General features: G+C 33.1%; 1 protein-coding gene across 1 annotated transcript in view; it reads left to right on the forward strand.

Moving 5' to 3' along the window:
- LOC149065214 (histone-lysine N-methyltransferase SETD2-like) overlaps positions 1 to 20,994 on the forward strand; it is an 83,598-nt gene that overhangs the window by 13,162 nt on the left and 49,442 nt on the right. The window contains exons 5-11 of the mRNA XM_089254544.1: positions 235 to 363; positions 2,486 to 2,687; positions 2,829 to 2,926; positions 4,912 to 5,071; positions 12,098 to 12,229; positions 14,208 to 14,312; positions 18,182 to 18,745. Of these exons, the coding sequence (XP_089110670.1) occupies positions 235 to 363; positions 2,486 to 2,687; positions 2,829 to 2,926; positions 4,912 to 5,071; positions 12,098 to 12,229; positions 14,208 to 14,312; positions 18,182 to 18,745 (1,390 nt within the window). The remainder of the gene's footprint in view (positions 1 to 234; positions 364 to 2,485; positions 2,688 to 2,828; positions 2,927 to 4,911; positions 5,072 to 12,097; positions 12,230 to 14,207; positions 14,313 to 18,181; positions 18,746 to 20,994) is intronic.

The following is a 20,994-nucleotide window of genomic DNA, read 5'->3' on the forward strand; positions in this document are numbered from 1 at the left end:
ACCGTGACACTGCTGAAATTGTAAAATTGAATAACTAAATTGGTTGGAACTGAACCTTCATAATAAAACTGAATAACCATTTAATGTTGAACTTTATTTCACAGACATTACAGTTGAGAGATCACTTTTTTTTAAATTCTGTTTTTAAATTATTTTCCCCCGTTTAATGATGTGTGTTTATGATGAGTACCTGTGAAATATTCTTATTAAAAAATCCTTTATTGGCAATTTCAGTGGTTCCCGCTGTCCAACAGGAGATGCATGTTCAAATAAAAGGTTTCAAAAACGGCAGTATGTCAAAGTAGAACCGTTCAAGACTGGGAAAAAAGGTTGGGGTCTTCGAGCTCTTGAAGATGTACTTCCGTAAGTTTTTTTATCTTTCATTTCTCTTTTGTTGTGCATTACTTAGGTGGTGTACTTGTGTAGATAAGATGAGTGGAGTGAATAATATAGAGAATTTTAAACTTTTGTCTGAAATATTCTTTTGGTGGGATTTTTTTTTTTCACTTCGCATGTATAAAATAGCACTAATACTTTGTTTGAATGTTTGCTTAATATTAGTTTACTAGTTGTATAGTAAAGTGAGATTTCTTTGTGTATAACTATAGGATCAGAACATTTGATTCAGATTTTATATTAGATTTTATATTAGATTAATTCATCCCGAAAATAATTTATTTACAATAATTATTTAACAATGGTAAACTAAAACGGGAGAAGTTGGAGGAGAACAGGGACATGGGCACAGATGATGGAGAGGACATAAAACAACATATGTAAAGAGCCAGGCTGTTTTGACTTGTGTGTCATGTGGTGTTGCTGCAAGAGGAAACAAACTTAATAACATGTGCTGGGGAGACACCATAATAGCTCTATGAGCTAAAAGAGAAGGAAATTAAAACTTGGTGGAAGAACACAGATTATTGTATGTTCCAAAATTAGACCCATTCAGAACAGTGTGCTTGTTCACTTAGTACTAAGCAAAAAATATGAGAGGGTGGCTACTATTCCAAATATTCTTTGGAATGGACTAGACATCTACAAATTATCACTAGTTCAAGTATTGTTATTCTACATGACTCCAGTGTCAAAGAAATCTACTACCAGCTATTGGAATTATTATATTATTAAATCTTCACTTTCTCATTGTCAAAGAAATATGTCACAGAAATTACGTTCCAGTAGTAATATTTTAACTCAAATTATATGGTTTAGGATTTCTTGGCTTTTGATGAATGTGTATGGCATGATTGCTGATGATTATTGCTTGGATTCAGAAATATTGGCACAACCTCAAGGGAATTCACAGCACCACGTCGTTACATTTTGTCAATTCAATACCCATAAACTGAAACAATTGCTTGGGATATCCACTGGGTTCACATCTGAAAAAATGTATAGCAGAGTAAATTCCAAAATTGGTGGGATTTTGAATTACCATGTGCCAATACACGTCTAGATGCGTGATTCAACACCTTAAAATTAAATTTTTAATCCTCCGAATTCCATTGAGGAGTGAAAATGCTCTTTTAATTTTCAAGTAATTTTTTTGATAATGTTATTTCTCACTGATTGGAAAAAACCTTCAATTTTGGAGAGGAGTAAAATTATTCCCAAATTATATCTTTGAATACCTCTGCCACCTGTCATTGTAAACTTATGACTCAGCCAGTCTCACCATAGTGAGCGAGAGGAAAAAGCTGAGTGATCATAGTCAAAGTCTGCATTACCAACGCGCACAATAAAATATTTTTCTACCTATATGTATATCTTTCGTTATAGTACAACCCTCTTACATTATAGCACATTTGTAATATACACATTGCATTCATTTCCATAAGCTTTTGCTCTCTTCGAACAACATAGTGTGACACAGACTGGCATCTTAATAATTGTATTGAAATGTTGATTACTATTGCAAATTCTTTGCTTTCCACTTGTATGCTCTTTTTCTTTTTTTTATTATTTTACTTATTTCCAATAACCCCAGAAGGCATGAAATGCACTTACACTGGAATAAAATAATGCACTTAAATGGAATGAAATTTACCATGAAGTAATTTGTATTAATGTATTGCAGCAATGTGTGTTGATCATGTATATTAGTGCTGTAGTATGGTCATATGTCAGAAATTTTGAAAAATGTTTGATTCATAAACCCCACTAAATGAATTAATGCCAGAACTCTGCCGCTTGACTTACCTTGTTGTCGAGATCTCTTCCAGCCCATCTCTGTGGCAGTCCAGAACAGCACAAACCTTGCTGTATACTTTTACTCGTTTAGGACCAAGATTGTAGATGTCAATCTGTTGCAAGTGACATCATTGCTCCTGTGCTCAATTCGGAATTAAAATTTAAAAAAAAATCTATTTTTGATTTAAAAAAAAGAGACATATTGTATGCACATATGTATTGTTTAAATTACATTTCTTGTATATTTGTCTTTGAAATTTCAGTGAATTATGATTTTCGTTCCTTTTACCAGGGGAACTTTCGTCATAGAATATCTGGGCGAAGTTCTCAATCAACAGAGCTTCAAGCAGAGAGTGAAACAGTATGCAAAAGAGAAATGCAGTCACTACTATTTCATGGCCCTTAAAAGTCATGAAATCATTGATGCAACTTACAAAGGAAATCTTTCAAGATTCATAAATCACAGTTGTGATCCAAACTGTGTTACGCAAAAGGTAATCATTTAACAGATAAGTTTAGATAGATTTAATCAGATTAAGACATAACTACCAGTATTTTCTGTTGGTCTCTAGTATTTTATTGCATTTATTTTATGCAAGTGTATTGTCATTTATTTTACATTATCTCCCTAATAGTGGACAGTTAACGGAGATCTCAGGATTGGTTTTTTTGCCAAGAAGGCTATAAAATGTGGAGAGGAAGTAACTTTTGACTATGCATTACAAAGATATGGGTAATTTTTTTCATCTTACTTTGGATTGGTCTGTGCTATTTATTATATAAACAGTGAATACCATTCAATCTAATCAGGGTTTTTGATAACCAAATTAATTAGTGCATCAAACAAATGCAAGTAAGATGATTAAAATAGGGCAGTTTTTTTTTAACGAACCCGGTCGCAAAATGTCTGATTGTACCACTGCAATCCACTGACTTTTTTCAGCAACCTAACAATGTTCTAAAACACTGTTTTATTCTTCCAAACTATGGTCTTTATGTCTTACATTTACATGTATTTTTGTTATTCAGCCATTGCAATGAGTTTGGGTAGAACTGTTAACTTAATGTGGATTACAATAATTCTTAATATACATGAATATGATTGATCCTTTGAAAATTTTTTTTTTTGGCCAAGAAGTTGTGAATTTTGTCAACTGGAAAAAACTTAGAGAAGGAGACTTTTTACCTTTCATTTGCCTGTAGGTAGTCTTAGGAATTGCGCAGGTACATGAATCATCGCGGCTACTAGGGCCTGATGACATTGCACATGAAGTAGAGAAATGTTTGACAATTAGAAAGCAGGAGGTACACTTCCTGTATACAAGGTTCGTAATGGTCAGGGAAAACCTGAAATTGTCGAGGGAGGGAGTTTACTAAAAAAAGTCAAGGAAATATCATATTTTTTGTTGTGAAACCTGGAAATTTCTGACAACAGACCTAAAAAATCATTGCGATCGTTGTCTAATCGAAAGCAAAAAACAATTTTCCCCAAAAATGTAAATCAAGAACATAAATTTTCTGTCCAATAACATTGTAAATATTGGTAATCTGTAAAATCTCGCAATGAAATACAAAAAGCCATAAAAACTGCTGAGGAGAAATAAGGATTTTGTAAGTCCATGTGGAAGAGCATATTGCTGCGATATAATCGTCACTGCATACAAAGTTTTTCCAAAAACTTATTATGACTGCACATCATAGAAAGCCGTGCGTAAAAAGTTCTATATCAGGAAAGTTCAATTGGAATTATTTCATAAGTTGACTTCAGTGAGCAACGCCAGATAAGCATGGAATACTACACATGTACACTATGATTTCCACTTGGGGATTTTTTATTTGAAAACTGGGTAATATATATATATATATATAAGAAAAAGTTTTCAATCTAGAATTGGTGAATAAAAACCTAACCTTTAGAAGGGATTGAAGCAATCAAACATTACCCATATAAAGCATGGTGTTGGCTTAACAGCAAAACATTCATTTTGAACAACATGGACAGACAAGCTATTCAGAGCCATGCAAGCATATGAAATTAGAAGTTTTGTAAACAACCCTATAGAGAGAGAGAGGTTACTGAAGTTTTCAATACTATAGTGCTAATGCAAATACAGAGTGTAAGCTAGCTGCAAAGAATTGTTATGCAGCAAAATCAACTACATCTTTGACTAATGTCACAAAGGAAATGACAGTGAAGTCATTTCCTTTGATGAGTGATGTCCCACTCATCCCATAATGGATTCAAGGATGTTGGAGACATTCTAAAATATCGTTTCCAGACAGTGATATTACAAAGAAGGGAAATCTTGTATCAGGTGTATTTGAAAAGCATTAATGCATGTATATGAAAAATGTAATAATTTAATGTACAATCAATGCTAGTAATGAACCCTGTATATGTTCTTTATAGGCGATAACTATAAGTTATAATGGGAAAAATAAATCTGGTCCAACCTTAGCTTCAAACTCTATGAAAAAAAACTTTTTTTTGATAACATAATATAAAATTTGGGTAGCTATAAACAGTTTTTCCCACATGTTATGATTAGAAGCTTGGTCCATACTTTGCAAAAGTGGTAACATTATCAGTAGACCAATAAGCACCGTACTACTGTATTTGTTGAAAGGTTTACAATTCCCAGTTTTTGTGTTTCTCTGAAAAATATTGTATGCTATAATTTTCTAAAAAAAAATTGTGTGCACTTCATTTGTGTTTAGGAGGGAAGCACAGAAATGTTATTGTGAAAGTGAGAACTGCACAGGTTTCATTGGTGATGCTAATGAAGATCCACAAAGTCTTGATGGAAGCAGTTCCTCAAGCAAATCAAAGCGTAAGCGGAGTGCTGCTAAGAAGAAAACTGCTTTCGGTGATATCCAAGTTAGTATTTCTTTTGATTTTGTCCTTTCTGGCAGAAATGAGAAAAATATTTGTAAGTTTATAAAAATGTGTATTTTGCAGATTATTGTCTTAAAAACAGTTTTGTTGTGACTGTATTGAAATCAATTTTGTTTGGAATAGTATTTATTTCAAGTTTGTATTACACACTTTTTATGACAGCTCATAATTTCATTCAAGTAGAAAAAAATGGCCTAAAAACTTCTGAGAAGTCCCACACATGTCTTTCTGGGTCAACAACTTTTTGTATGATATTTTTCCCATAATCCTCCTTTGTGCAGCAAATGGGAAAAAAATTTCCGTCTGCCATTTTAGAGGCATGTAAATGAGTTTTATTGACAATGCTATAAAATGCCTGCTTTTTTAAATAAATTCTCGTTCCTAAGAAAGCCATTTGACCTGAAATTTTTGTATGAAAATGTACTTTTATTTGCTAAATAGATTTGTTTGTATTTTATCAGAGATCAGATTAAATTTGGGTATTGAATGATTATTCTTGTTTAAAAAAATACCATACATATTTGTAAATGATTTTCTGTCACAGTGGATTCAGTTTGACTTGCCAGTGCAAGTGTTCAGAAAATGTTTGATACTGAAATACAGGTTCGCACGCACACACATGGGTTATACAGTGCATGCAGGTTGTCATCAGGACGATGCAGTTTTTGACAGCATATTCTGGTGTAAAAACCAATTTGAGGGGAGGGGAACCCTCTCAAATGATGGTGAAATTTTATGGCTGTTTAAAACGAATCTTCACCTACTTTTAATGACATATTAAGGGGTGGGTATCATAAGTTAAAACTTCTTAAATGGGATCCTTTATATTTGAATCATTCAGTGTCTGTGAATTTTTCTTTTAATTTCTATATTTTCCTACGTTGGCCGACATGCCTTAAAATTTGGGGGGGGGGGGTACCTGCTTTTGTAATGCTGGATTTTTGTCCATTCCTGGCATGCCAGGAATGGGGAATTTTAATAAAGATCACAAAATTCATTCAAAAGGCTGATATCAATTCATATCAAATACTGAATTAGTAAGCGAATAAGAATATAGTGATAATTTCTCACTGTAGCAAACATGCTTTGTCTGGGAATTTGATAACGATAATGAAAATCGAGCATTGTGAGGTGAACTTATTGTTCTAATATAATTATCTCTGACCCGATATGAAACATGTACAGTCGAGTTTGCTTATAACATAACCCATAGGTGATTCAAGAAGTATATTTTATAATCAATGTGTATCTTATATAAGCAAGGTCTTGAAATTAGCTTATATAGTGGTTGTGTGTATATATATGCCCAAAGTACATTATATATATATATATTGGCATTGTTCTGGACGAAATAAGCTCATGTGCATGTAATTAAATATAATATGGCATATAGTTTTGGTTGATATTTCCTGAGGAATTTTAAAAATTTATTGGACTACATACATATACAGTAAATATAGGGCATGCATAAATTTTTTCTTAATTTAATTGGTATTATTTGAGTTTGTATTTATGCTAATGGGGTTTTCATTCAAAGTTGTCAGCTTTTATGCAGTAAATTAAATGTTCATGAATTTTAGTTGTCAATGAATGTGCTTTTGCATAGATCTAGGTAGAGATTTGATTGCCTTTAACCCTTAGATGAATGAATTTTTTTATTTATATATTTTTGAGATAAAGTAAACATTCAGTAATTGGAGGAAAGCATATCCCATGCAGCTTTCATAGAAACTCATAGAATTTTTTTTTTAATAACACAAAATTTTACTGTTAGGATATTCATATTTGTCACTAACAGGTGGTGTTTTTTAATAGTAGACATTTCTGTGCTCTATCTATCCTTTATTGATGTATTTATTTCAACCATAAATTTTTCGTTTTTATAAAAGTTTCATGTTTCTGCGAAAAAAATTGAAAAAATAATAAATGAAACCAAGATATCACTTGCACATACAATGAATGTTGCACAAATAAGTTGGTGTTTTTTTGGCTTCATTTTCTAGGTTTCTGTTTGGAGTATGTTATATCCAAATTATTTTCTAGGTTAAGAGTGTTTTTGGTATGTTATATACACAGTGTATGTTTTAAGCGGGTATGTAATAATAGAGATACAAATATATGGAAGTCAATGGGCCAAAAATCATATATTACAAAAACTGTATGTTATAAGTCAGTGGTTCCCGATTGAGGGTGCAAGATAGAAAAAAAAATTGCATGTTGACTGATTATTCATGAAAATTAAACTGAGAAAAATTGAAGTTTTCAATTCCTAAAAAAATATTAATCATACCTATAATTTGACGTCTCATCTTCTGACTTGCAGAAATGAGTCATGTAAATTTTGCATTGTAAAATTTCATTTTTGATTAGCGATCATACTTATTCTCCATTTCAGTTGAGAAAAAATACCATTATTTACCTATTGGTACTGCCATGAACACATGACTCAGGAAGAACGTCAGAAAATTCAGTCAAGTGTGTTAAACATGATTTATAGTTGTTGCAGCTGGAATCATAATTAAGTGAACTATTCAATGAATATTTTTTTCCGAATATCAAAAAAATGTTTAAAAGTAGGACGTTTTTTTCGTTTTTGGTTATGAATTTAAAAATAAAATGAAGCTAAAATTAGATATTAGCCATAGCTGAAAATGCATTAAGTAAAAGTTTCCAACCTTCTCCTTGGATAAAAACTTATTATCCAAGGAGGTGTGGGAAGTTAAGTGGCATTGCTCTGGAGGTATGTGAAGGTAATAAGGTTGGGAACCACTGTTATAAGTGCACTTGACTGTATACTGTACTTTGCACATTTTCTTGCATGTTCAGAGACTGAAAAAATATACTGTCTTTTTTTTTTTTACAATATTATAATACTGTATCATGTTTTGTATTATAATTTTTAATGTTTTGCTCTGCTTATTCCAAACGTGCACACTCCAGGAATATAAAAGACTTTGCAATCTACTCGTGTTTCCATTTAACTCATCTAATCTAAGCAAGTGAATATGCTTTTTATCTGACATTTTTAGTTAATCGAGATTAGTGATAGTAATTGCATACATAAAGTTCGAAATATCTGAATGCAAATCCTAAAATGTAGAGAATAGACAAGATTTGAATCAATCAATTCCTAGAGAGCTGGCATATTACCTGGAATTTGACTTGAATTTCCCAGCATGCCAGCTAATGCAAGAGAATACAGTTATAACGAGCAGTTATAATTTGAAGCAATCTTATCCAAGGTGTGGTTGTTTACATGATTTTTAATAAGATTCGTCCCAAAACCTCATTTATATCTCAACCTCATCTTTACTTGAATCAGTTCATCTGATGTCTGCTTTCTTTTGAAACTAGTAAATCTGACTATCTGAGACTGAAAATGATTTTTCAAGATTTATCTGAGGCTGTTATTTCTCTTTCTGAAGATGTTCAAGTGCGAAAAATTTAAAATATTTCAGACTATGCTTGTTGTTTTTCTGTGGTTCAAATGATTCATCGATAAAAACTTTTCAACCTACAGGTTTCAGATTCTAAAGCCACTCAGTTTTATATTCAACAAAAATTTTTGAAGAACTCCATAAAACCAGAAATTTTTCGAAGGCTTGATAATTATGTACCCAGATTTGAGAGTGTGTTTGAAGAAAAGACCGTGAGTTTTTGGTGTTTTCAAAATTATGTGAACATGATTTTTTGCTGGTAAGGTAAACATGCATAAGGTCTGACAGTAAATATCACTTAGTAAGTTCCAACAAAAACTGTAAAAATGTAAATTAGATATTCACATGGTATATTAAATCCTAGGATGGTATCGTATCTATGGAAATTTTAGATTTATATACTTTAAAAAAATTTCTGGAAATAAAGTAATTAGAGCTGTGAATTTGTGTGAGGGTGAATCTGAGTTGAGAATTCTATGTTTCAGAATTTATTGTCAGACCTTTTTCGAATTTTGAAGTTTTACATAAATATTTGTGATGCATTATGAAACATAAAATGGTAATTGTACATTAAAAAAAGTATTTTCGTGTGTGATGTGACAAAATGGAAAGTTTAATGAATGAGTTAAATCTCTGAAGTACTTACTTATATTATGGAATGTATAAAGAATATCCAAACACAGCATTTATCAGTTGCATGCACTGTCTTTAAGAACTGAAAAAACATAAACTGAAAGGTTATGGTTGAAATTGAAAAAATTTCGCTTTAAATGGTTAATTTAAAATGAATGTGTTGGATTTTGAAACATAAGTAGCAAGTTAGAAAAATATTTTCATGGGTTGGATGACTCACAAATGCAAAACATTGTATTGATCCATTTTTAGCTATTACTTATGAGGTTCATAATCAAGGAGATTTTTATCTATTTCTCTCTCATTCCTGTCCATGAAATTATGTGAATATTCCTGATGACTTCTTTTATTGTGATAGAAGAAAGAGAAAAGATGAAAAAAAATGTTTTCTTGTTTTTCATAAGGTCATATTCTGAAGTCAAGTGTCATTCTCTAATTATTGTATTATTGATCATTTATAAAAAAACTGCCATGGAAAAATGGTTTTCATCTCTCCTGAATTGATATGAATTTGAATATTTTTTTTAAATTTAGATTACATTTCAAAATAATCTTGGTTGTACTGGGGTCTGTCTAACCGAAATTTGAGTCCGTTTTCCAGACCTTTCACAAAATTCTGAATTTGAAAAACAGACCCCTTCACAAAATATAAATTAAAAAAACCAGAAATTTGATGTTTCATTTTGTTTGTACAAAATTAATTTGATTGTTTCACTTCCCACAAAATTGTTCATTTTCACAAAAATATTTCCACAGAAGTATAACCCTATAAAAAAAGGTCTGGATAAACCCTGTTGTGTTCAGTATTTTTAGCATCAATCTCTAGTTGCTCAAAATGCAGTTACAATAGTTATTCTAGGATTTTCTAACTTCAAGGCATGAATGTAAGCTAGCTGGTTTGCCATTTAAAAAGAAAGTCTTTCCATGGGAACAGGCAGACTTTCAAAACTTATGTAATTCAACATACTTACGTAAGCATGAAATTTCAGGCATTTACCATTTTCACTTCTAGTAATGGAAGAGAGATAGCAACACTTCTCGAACATAAAACAAAACTCTGACATCGTAAATATTTTGGGACCATGCATATCCACACACAACAGCTTGTGGAATGCACCATTTGGTTGGAAATTCTACAGTGATATGTTTACGAGGTGCATGCAGAGTTTAGTAGTGGTCTTAAACAAAACAAAAAAATTGCTGACATTTGCGCTTGGAGGTGCAAATGTGAGCTGATCTTCCATTTGAAAAAGTCTTTCTGCAGAGGGTGGGCAGACCTTGAACGCTGCACTTTTATCAGGGCGAAAGCTAGAAGTGGGGGGGGGGGGGGAGATTTTAGGTGGGAACGAAGAAATCTGTTATAAAATCATCAAATTTTACTGTTGTGGGGGGCAGCAAAATCATGTTTGCCCCTCCTCACGAAAATCATAGTTATGGCCCTGCTCCTGCGTACATAATGAAAAATTTGGGCATTGGCCATTTTCAATTCAAAATATTAAAGACAGATGTGGCACCACTAGACCACGAAACACTCGTAGCTCTGACAATATAAATATGTTCGGGCTATTTATACACTCCGAATACACATTACAACATCTACTGATTCGTTAGAACTTCCCCAGAGGAATGTTTATGAATGTACAGTGTAGCAGAGTAGTAGTTATAAATTAAAATTATGCTTATGCAATATACACCTTTTGATGTAGAGCTGAGTTTCCCCAACACTTTTCTCCAACTGTAAGCCAACCCATAGGATCCTGTTATACCTATAGCTTCTACTCCCCTCCCCCCAAACCATTCCATTTCCCCCATTTGGCGCTATCACCCACGTTGGGAAACAAATGTAGAGCATACATGTTCAACTCCTAAGAGTATATTCTTATGTGACCTGCATCCTCAAACCTAATTTTGTAAAAATGAACTAAACATTACATTTCCAGGTGAAATTATTTAAATCCCATCTTAGATATAAATAAAAACAGTAAAAATTTTCTGTATACCACCTCTAAAGCAGTAGTAGTCAACTCTTGAAAGCCCAATTGATTTCTCTTTTAGAGTAAAGCTCAGTCATATGCACACGACACATGGGAAATATGAATGGGGGAAAAATGAAATCATGAATGACTCATAGCTCTGTTAGAATCTGGTACTGGGCCGCAGCCTGGTAGTTGTAAAATACTGCTCTAACGTTTCTCAAGTGAAAATTAGTATTTTTTCGAGAGATAAACTCAAAATAAACATTAACAGTTAAAGTGAATTGATACAAGATTCATATTCGTTAGCAATAATCTTATTAATATTATAACCATTAGCCAAAGCATGATTTTCCATCAGTTTCTATTTTAATTTGTTCCAAATATTGTCCAAAATGTGAAGATAAGTTTTATGAAACAACCAAGACGCACTGTAGAAAAATAAAAAAACTGGCTGAAGGCTGAGATGAACAACTTTACAATTGGATGAGGAAAATTTAAAAGAAGATGAGATACGGCTGAAGATCATTTTGTTTATATATGACATCCGTATTTTTTATGGGCATCTCTTTTTTTTTCAGCCACCTCATTGGGTAATGTGTCTGTTGTGACCTTTGTATTTATTTCATGCTGTGTTCCATCATGTGATGTGGAACTGTCCTGTAATGTGATGTGGTCAGTTCATTGTGTTCACTGGAAAAGAATTTCATATTTTCTTTGTAAAAAAAAGACCTGCATCTGTTGTGGTTGATGAGCCAATTATGTTATGGATCCAGCATTTTTGTATTTTTTGTTTGTTCAAAACTGAAACAATATTATCAACTCAGTGTCAAATTTTAATGTCAATTTACTTTCATATTTTGACTAACATTTTTATGCTGTTTTTTGTAATTCTTGTAACTTATAATTGCAGTTTATGTTTGCAACCTTTTTGTCATAAATGAGAAATTTTTTTTCTTTTATAGTTTGATGAGGAATTTGAAAAACTTTGTCAAGTTGGAAGCCTACGCTGTAGAGAGCAAACATTATTGCTGGCAAGACTGATGGTGCGAGCAGAGGATTCAAGTTCTCGTCTACAATTATTAGATGTTATTCTGGTGTGTACTTTTTTTCCAAAAATTCTACTATTTTGACTCACAATGTATCATGAGAAATTCACCATGAATTGAAAGTGTGCACATGAAATATACAATCAAAGTTAATTTTTCACTGTGTGAGAGCTATTTCTATCCCTCTCATAACCATTTTAAAAAAAGTAACTAGGGATTAAATATTTGTGTACATTTATGTACATTTTCAGATTTATAATTATTGTCACAATACTTCTGTTCCTTAAAAGTTTCAATGTCTGCAATATGTCCTTGGCAGTTTCATTTTTGACCTGTCTTTTAGAATTTATGAGATCTTCCAATGCAAAACTATCATAATTCATGTATAACGTAGTCAGTTAACTGAGTCATTAAGTCAGAGTGGTGCAAGTCACATTTTCAACAATTCTTACTTAAGTCTAGAAATGTAATCTAGAAGCTAAACTGTGTTGGAAGAAAAAATGTCCCAGCTTGAATAGTTTGCCACTTGAATATGAAATCAAAAATTTTCAACATAGGACTCCATTGCAAATACAAATACCCCAACAAGCAAATTGCCCAATGCTGTAAAAAGATACCCATGAAAATATGGATGTCAAATATAACCAAAATACAGCAACCCAATAAGCATTATATCATGAAAGAAAAAGATTAAGATAATCAACTTACCATGCTGACTTTAACCTCCTCAAATATCCATGCTGGAATGAGAATGTATTTTGAGACTGTTGTGTATATTTCATTAATAGCAGTTTAATTCATTTCATTTTGTCAATAGACTCTTATTACAGTAGAACTTGGTGAATTGGAATTTTTAATAATTCAAACTTTTATGAACTCTTGAGTTTTTTTATCTAATTTAATTTTGAAATTTCTTGTTTAATTCAATTTTTCTTTCGTTGAATTTTTTGGATAATTCGAAGTTGGGGGGAAAAAATCATGATCTTTGTGTGAGCAAATTTAGTTTGAAAAAATTCTACAAGAAGCCCCAGACTCAGCTTTTCTCTATCAAGTTGTTGAACAACAAATTTTTAGACTAATAAAAGTTTGAAAATTCCGTTTTTCTCCTCTTTCATTTTAAGTTTAATACCCATGTTAACATTGTTCACCTGGAGTGCATACAGACCGTATACCACTTGATACAGACAAAGCTTTTCAACCCACGGATCAAGGTATACCATTCAAAATCCAAATCTTTTTGCCTTTATCAAAAGTATGGGAAGTATCAAAAAGTTTCCATTGTAGCATGTTAAGGAAAATATATTTCCTTGGGAGCATAAGAATGATAAGAAAAATTTGGGAGATATTTTCATAACTGATGATCATGAAATGTTTCTGTAAATGAAGCTTTTGAACATGGTCAATAAATTCTACAGTGATACCGATTCTAGAACAGAATTCATCACCACAGAAGGTTACCAATCAATTTTCTGATTTTTTCCCAACAAGTTCCTGTATTCTAGTTTATTGCAGAAAATTGTGTGCCTTCAAGATACTTGTAGTTGGCTGAAGATTTTTTTTTCTGTGGTTTTCCAGATTCAAAGTGCAAATGCATTGTGGTTTTTTTTAATGTTAGGGAGCAGCAGAAACAACAGAAGTTTCTATTTTCCATCATCATTATGCCAAATGCTTACGAAATGTTCTATTTGCAAGGGAAAGAGTTATTTTGCCAAATAACAAACCACAAAGTTGCCAAAACGCTACTGTTAAATTGCCAACATCACTGAATAAGTCAAGGAAATGTCACAAATTTTCTTTTGGGTATGTGGTAGACACTCTGTGTGAAGACTTTGTCTTAAATTGGCACATATATAATATTCACGTTTGTTTGGAAAATGCTTCTGATTTTGCTATAGATTCGTTTTAGCATAATCTCATATTGTGTGTTTATTATTAACTGGCAAGAGTAAATTTTATAGTTGATTATTTTTCCTAAAGTCATTTTATTTATGTGAATGATTTTTCCTTTTAAACTATCCAATAACAGAACACGACTGAAACTGCCTGCCTTAGATTGTTCTTGGATTACCATGGGCTTCCATTGTTATGGAGTTGGATGGTTGATGTTACTGATTGGAATATAAAAGCAAAAGTGAGTGAAAAAGGCTTTATTTTGGCAAGCTATATTGTTTTTGTTTTTAAAATTTGGTTTTTAATTATTCTGGAAGTTGTCAATATCTGCATGGAATTAAATTGATGTACAGTTGGATCACTGTGCAATTGATGTACAAGATGGCCACTCAACGTTCCTTAAAAAAGTGGCGTTTGTAGAGGTGACTGCTGAATAGAAGTTGTATGACATGAAAACATACAGGAAAACATTTCGGGGGGGGGGGATTTCAATGTCACAACAAAAACTGTATGCTCAATTTATTCATAATGTCAAGAAAGCATACATATACAGTGAAACCTTGGTAAAACGAAATATTCGATTGTTAAATCCCTCTATAACTTTTTCAAATCTACTTATCTACAGTTTAATGTTACAATGATATCTTTTACTATGATAAACCCCTGTGTAACGATAGTTTTTAGGAGATTTTGAAACTGCTACAACAATATTTTACTATATTTCTCACAAGAAATATTCTTTCAATATATTTCCCAACTTATCACATATTTTAGTTCTTCAGAGGGTGTCTAACAATATTGGTATGTGGCACCGCTTGATCATTGAAAGTATTTGGTATTGCTATTTTTTGTGTGATACACTGAAGTGTATTGTGATAAATCTGTTAACAGGGACAATGCACACGTGCACACACACACACATATCTAACTAAATTTCTTTCATCAGCTAATCTTAAAAATTTTTACAACAAATGAATACTCAAAAAAGCGCATTTTTTGGTGATACTAACAATGCTATTTAGAAAAGATGTCAACGGCAGAATACATTTTATAGCACATGATGATAATTGTGACTCTTGATATCATGATAATCCCTCTACAACAATATTTTTTCTTGGTCCTGTATCATTATGTATATTGAGATTTTACTGTATTTTATGCAGAACTTGAATACCAGGTTTCCTGATTGATTCCTTAATCTGTAATATCAGGGATCTCTTCTTGCCTTACAGCAAGTCGTACATATTCTTTCCTCGCATTTCTTTTACGCCCTCACTATTGTTATACTGAATCTCTGCATGCTAAAAAGTGAAGAAAGTATCCATAAAGCGAGAACTAACTTTACCATGTTTTTCCCCCAGGGGTAAATTTTTACTCTATTTTTTTATCAACCATTTAACATTTGTAAGCTTATTTACGAATGTTTTTAACCTGCTAGTGTGTCATGCATGAACAGAAAATCAGATTTATCCGAAAAGATATTCATGCTGATGTATAAAGAAAAATGGTTATATACAAAAGCTTATACAAGGAGAATTATGTAAAGCAATCTAATCAGCATCTAATTTATTTTTTGTTTAAAAAAATGCGCAAAAACTTGTTTTGTTTTTTTCTTAAATTATAAAAAAAAGTGGCCTCAGACAGGTTGACTGCTGATTCCATACAGAATTGGCCACCGAACAGGGTTTGTTTTGTATTATATATGTCTGCTAGCTATAATACCCGGTGCTACCTGGGTTTTATTCAATGAGGCTTTTTGGATCACGTGATATATCCCTCTTTGAGGGGCATACAAACTGTGTCTGAGTTACCCAATATGGTATTTTCCTGCGCGACTCATGAAATAAACAAATCTAGATTTAAAGAAACGTATAAATGGAAATATTCCCCCCCTCCCTTTTTTTGAGGAGCGCTAGGTATTTCGATCCCCCCTAAACTTCAGGTTATTCATCTGCCTGTTTCTACGTCAAAAAATGCTTAATTAAAGCTGTGGAATTTCTTCAATGTACTTTATGAGCCCACAATTAATTTTTAAACATCCTAAACTACACAAATTTATGCAGTTGAATAATAAAAGACAATACGGAGACATTAATTTTCAGGCTTGAAAAGATATAGATAAAAAGTTTAAATCAATGTTATTGCATGAATATCCAACTCAAAAGTAGGTCTGGCTAGTTACTTCATATTTAATCTCCTACGCTTCGTATATCTAAGCGAACTCAATATTTCAAAAATCGAGAATTTTTTAAAATTATTGATGTGGCTAAAAACCCCACCAAATTTCCATATTTCTACAGTAAAATCAGTAATTTTAACACTGATTTCTATGGTGATCATCTTTTGCCTGACCCTCAAAGTGATGCTGATAATGATTATGGCATCTATTCAAAAAGTCTCCTTACTGGGAGGATTGAAAAAGTGGCAAACCATTATAAAGGCATTAACTATTATACATACACTGGCCGCATTAAAGTGACAAACCATTGTAAAGGCACATACACGTATGAAATGTATTGCTAGGGAACCACGGTAACCAAAGTAAGCGTTGCAAAAATGATTGTTGAGGCCCAAAAACCATTGTTGCCCAACAGTTTTTGTCCATTTCGGGCATTTGCCCTGCTCTGACGAAATTTTAAAGTATCCTATCGTTCAAATTGGGTCCCATTTGGTATATATGCAAAATTTGGTTACGATCTATCTAAAATTGTACATTGATATTGAGAACATACACACACATATACAAGACACACACAGAAAACAGGGTTCGTACAGGTCAGGGAAAACCTGGAAAAGTCAGGGAAAATTTTTTTTACTAAAAAAAGTCAGGGAAATCAGGGGAAATGGCCCATTTTTGATTTAAAACCTGGAAATTTCAGACAACGGTCACGACTGTCGTCTGATCGGGGGAAAAAGATCGAGAAAAAATAATAAATAAAGAGAAAAAGTTTCAGTTGGGATAAAAAAAAGGGAATTCCAATAACATCGTAAATATTGATATTCCGTAAAATATCTCGAAAAAACTATAGATACTGCCGACGATTTCGTAAGTACGCTTGGAAAAGCCTATTGCTACGACCTTATCGTAACTCCTAGTGTTTCCAGAAACATCATAACTGCGCATCGTAGAAAGCGATGGGTAGTGCTCAGTTGCGATAATTTCGTAAGTTGACTTCAGTTAGCTACGGCGGATGACGCACATGTATATTTTGATTTTCCATGTGGGTGTTGTTATTTGAAACAATGACTTGTAAGAAAACTTGTGTGGGCGAAAAAAAACTTAATCGTCAATAGGCTGATTGGATCGAAGCAGTCAAAAATGACCCGTATAAATCGTGGTGTTAGCTTTGCGGCAAAACTCGCAACGTGGGCAGATAAGTTATCCAGAACCATGCCAAGCATGTGAAATCAGAGGAGTTCAGTGAACAACCCCCCCGATTGCTAAACTTCTCAGTTCTAGCGCTTACGCGAGCGTAAGCCAACTGTAAAGAATATTGATGCAGTGAAACCAACTACATCTTTGACTAATTACCGTATGTCACAAAGGAAAAAACAGTAAAGGTTTAAATCTTGTGGGCATTGAAATTGCAGAAGAGAGAAATCTTTCATTTCTTCATTGTGTTCTATTTTTCTGCTCCATCAGGCGTGTTTGAAAAGCATAAATGCGTGTAAAAAAACTATGATTATGATGTAATTATGATATTGTAATTAAAATTATTAATTTTATAATTAATATAAATAATTTTATAATTAATATAAATAATTTTGTAATTAATTATTAGTAAATTTTTATTAATTTATATCAATTTTTTGATTTAAGAAAAACCTGGAATTTTTTGAAAATTTGACTGGAAAACCTGGAAAAGTCAGGGAAATGTTTTTACGAAAATGAGTATGAACCCTGAGAAAATCAATTTTATATATATATAGGTAGCGCCCATGGCCCATTTTGAGAAAAACTGGCTGCAAAATAGAGGTGGTCTCTGGAAGTTTCATCGTATTTTAGATTATTTATCTAAAACTGACCAAGATGTGTTTTGTTTTTAATAGTTTATTTTCTGATGTAATTTATTTTAATTTTAAGTAATTAAATTTTTTTTTTTAACACAGATCTTGCAAGTTCTGTCGGTACTTCCTATCCCAAATAAAACCATGCTGCTGGACAGCAAAGTGCTTGGTATTGTAGAGAAATGGGCTCTGGAAGCAAGCCAAGAATCAGAAGTTCCTTTGAGCAATGGTATCATGGATAACAATAGTGGTAACAAAGATCAGCAGCCTTCCGAAAATACTGGGGACTGTGAAGATCAAGCAATCATCGCTTCAGCAGAAGACACAGAGCCAGTAGCCAAGAAGCAAAAATTGAATGAAGCATCTGACAGTGAAGCCGACGGCAGCCCAATCTCCCTCACAAAGGATAGTCCTGAAGGTATCAATGATGATCTTCAGGCTGCAGAATCAGATGTCAAAATGAGCAGCGAAGCTATCGCAAACCCTGAAAAAAAAGTAGAGAACATCAACAGACCCAGTTCTCCTTCTGTGAAGGATACGGTACCTAAGTTGGATGAAGACAGCACTGACAACAGTACTGATTCGGGGGATACTGGGGAAAAACCGACTGATGAAAAAATAAAAACCGTAGCTTCTGAACTTCTAAAATCGTGGTCGACTTTGAAGGTGAGGTTTCTTGTGGTCTTTTGCTTCTTGTAGAGTTTTCATTTTGCACAAAACATAACTTTGCCCATGATTTATTGCAACCACGATTCTATTTTTTATCTTCGAAATTATGAAAACAAAAAGCAGGTTTATTATTCATTTTGTGTGTGCAATGAAATTGAAGGTTCAACATCATTCTTTTATCTCAAAGTTGTGTCCAACCCGTATCCCCATCCAGATAAGGTGCAGTGGTATATATAGCACAGAGACAAATAAAGCTTGACATTTTTCTATGATTAACAAACTACAGTCAATCCTGCTTATAACATTCCCACTTAGAATGCTTTCCAGTGTAGCACAACTTATTTTCATTGTTTCAATTCAATTAATTCTCATCAAGATTTCCCATTTAAAGCGTTTTCCAGCTTACAACATTTCTCGATGATGGTTTTTTGAAAAACATTATAAGGGGGGATATACTGTAATTTATTAGTAAACATGAACTCAAGCAGAACATCTCAATAACGATGAAATATATAACAATCCATTCAAAAGTCATACCACCAGAAAAGTCTAGTTATTTGGAAATTATTTCTTCAGTTGAATCCTCATATAGTAGCGAAGTGGCATTGGAGTTTTTGAACGATGGATCTGATGACTTCAGAGGGAAGGCATAGCTTTGGAAGAGAAGAAACACCCATCTATCAACGGAATATTGCACTGCATGGATGATAGGTGGGCATAGCCACAAAGCAATCCTGATCTACCGAGAAGCTTCACGATGACCGGTGTTTAAAGACTGGGGGAGCACTTGATGGTAAAATTGGCACATCTGCATGGATTTAAATGTCTGGCCCAGATGCCTGGATATTTACTGGAGCATCATTGTGGCTGAATGGATAATGCTGAACATACAGGCTACTGCAAGAGCTGTCAGTAAACTATGAAAAGTCGGTGAGAAATCAGAAGTGAAGTGCGAGGGCGCATCTGTGCTAACTCTATTTATACTTTATATTTGAAGAAATACAGGGGGTACAATCTGGCTGTAAGGATCAACCATCATAAAAAATTGTTGAGACAAATTTCTATATTTACACACACAGATTAATATTTTCAGAATTTTGTAAAAAAAAAAAAAAATTCAACCATGACAGCAAATTGAATAGGATCCATTCATTTCTACTCAGATTATGAACACTGTTAAACAATGGATATTGCTGTAAATGTGGCATGCACACAGCCCACAGCCACAAAATAAGGTAAGAGACAACATTTTTACAAAACAGATTCCACTATAAACAAGTTAAAAATATAAACAAATTCAAATATATAAACACAGACCTGTCGACTCTCAGATTTAGTGGGGAGACTCCAGATTTTTGTCGTTCCTCCCGCTCTCCGGAATTACTGGAAATTTCTTCAGATTTTAGCCAAAAATTAGATTTCCCCTCTCAATTTTAACGGAAAAATTATGAGGGTTAACCACACGTATGTCATTTTCTGCATAACTTTGGGGGATCAAGAATGAAGTAGAGTTGTCAGGATTGCAGACAGCGAGAATCACGCAACAAATGATGGGCAGCGGTTTTTCTATTATGAAACTGGTTCATCCATAAAAAGTAGCACTCATCTTGCAATAGCCTTAAAAACTTTTGTTCATTTTTTTACATGCAATGGTTTGAAAACCAGTTTGCTGGCTCATGCAAATTTCTCAATCGCCAGAGCACTAGATTCAGCATATATTTATACTTTCCTCTGCCCCCTTTCATTGCAGTTCTTTCATGCTATCTTAATCGCCTGTGCTGTCTTGAGTCACACTTCCGAATTTATTTTTGTTTGGTTTGACATAGCCATGGGTCTGGATTCTGCTTTGCATTATGACTGCGATTTTCATGGATCAAAGCAGCTATAGTAATCTATGGGAGCTCTACATGGTTGCCGTTGTGTGCTGAGCATGTGCTATGAAGCTGTAGCGATGCAGTTTCATTGAAAATAAAACGTGAAGACATTCCAGATCAGGTACGAATTCAGGAAGAGGCAATTTATTGTGTAGGTTCATTGGATTGTCCCGTATTTTACGGGACAGGCAGAGTTTTCCTTGTTATTCGCTACACTTAGGAGGGACTATTCCCTCCTTTCCTATCCTTGCTTGTTCCAGATAGCATAAAAATTTAAAACCAAATATGCGCAGTTGTCTCTTATGGAAAGATGATGTATTCTGGTGGTCTCTGTTCATGTGATTTCATATCAAAAATTGTTGCTTTTCCAAG

The sequence above is a fragment of the Pholcus phalangioides genome, unplaced genomic scaffold (genome assembly GCF_987345545.1).
Source record: "Pholcus phalangioides strain wild (caught in Gottingen) unplaced genomic scaffold, Ppha-v1.0 ptg000041l_1, whole genome shotgun sequence".
Lineage (NCBI taxonomy): Eukaryota > Metazoa > Arthropoda > Arachnida > Araneae > Pholcidae > Pholcus > Pholcus phalangioides.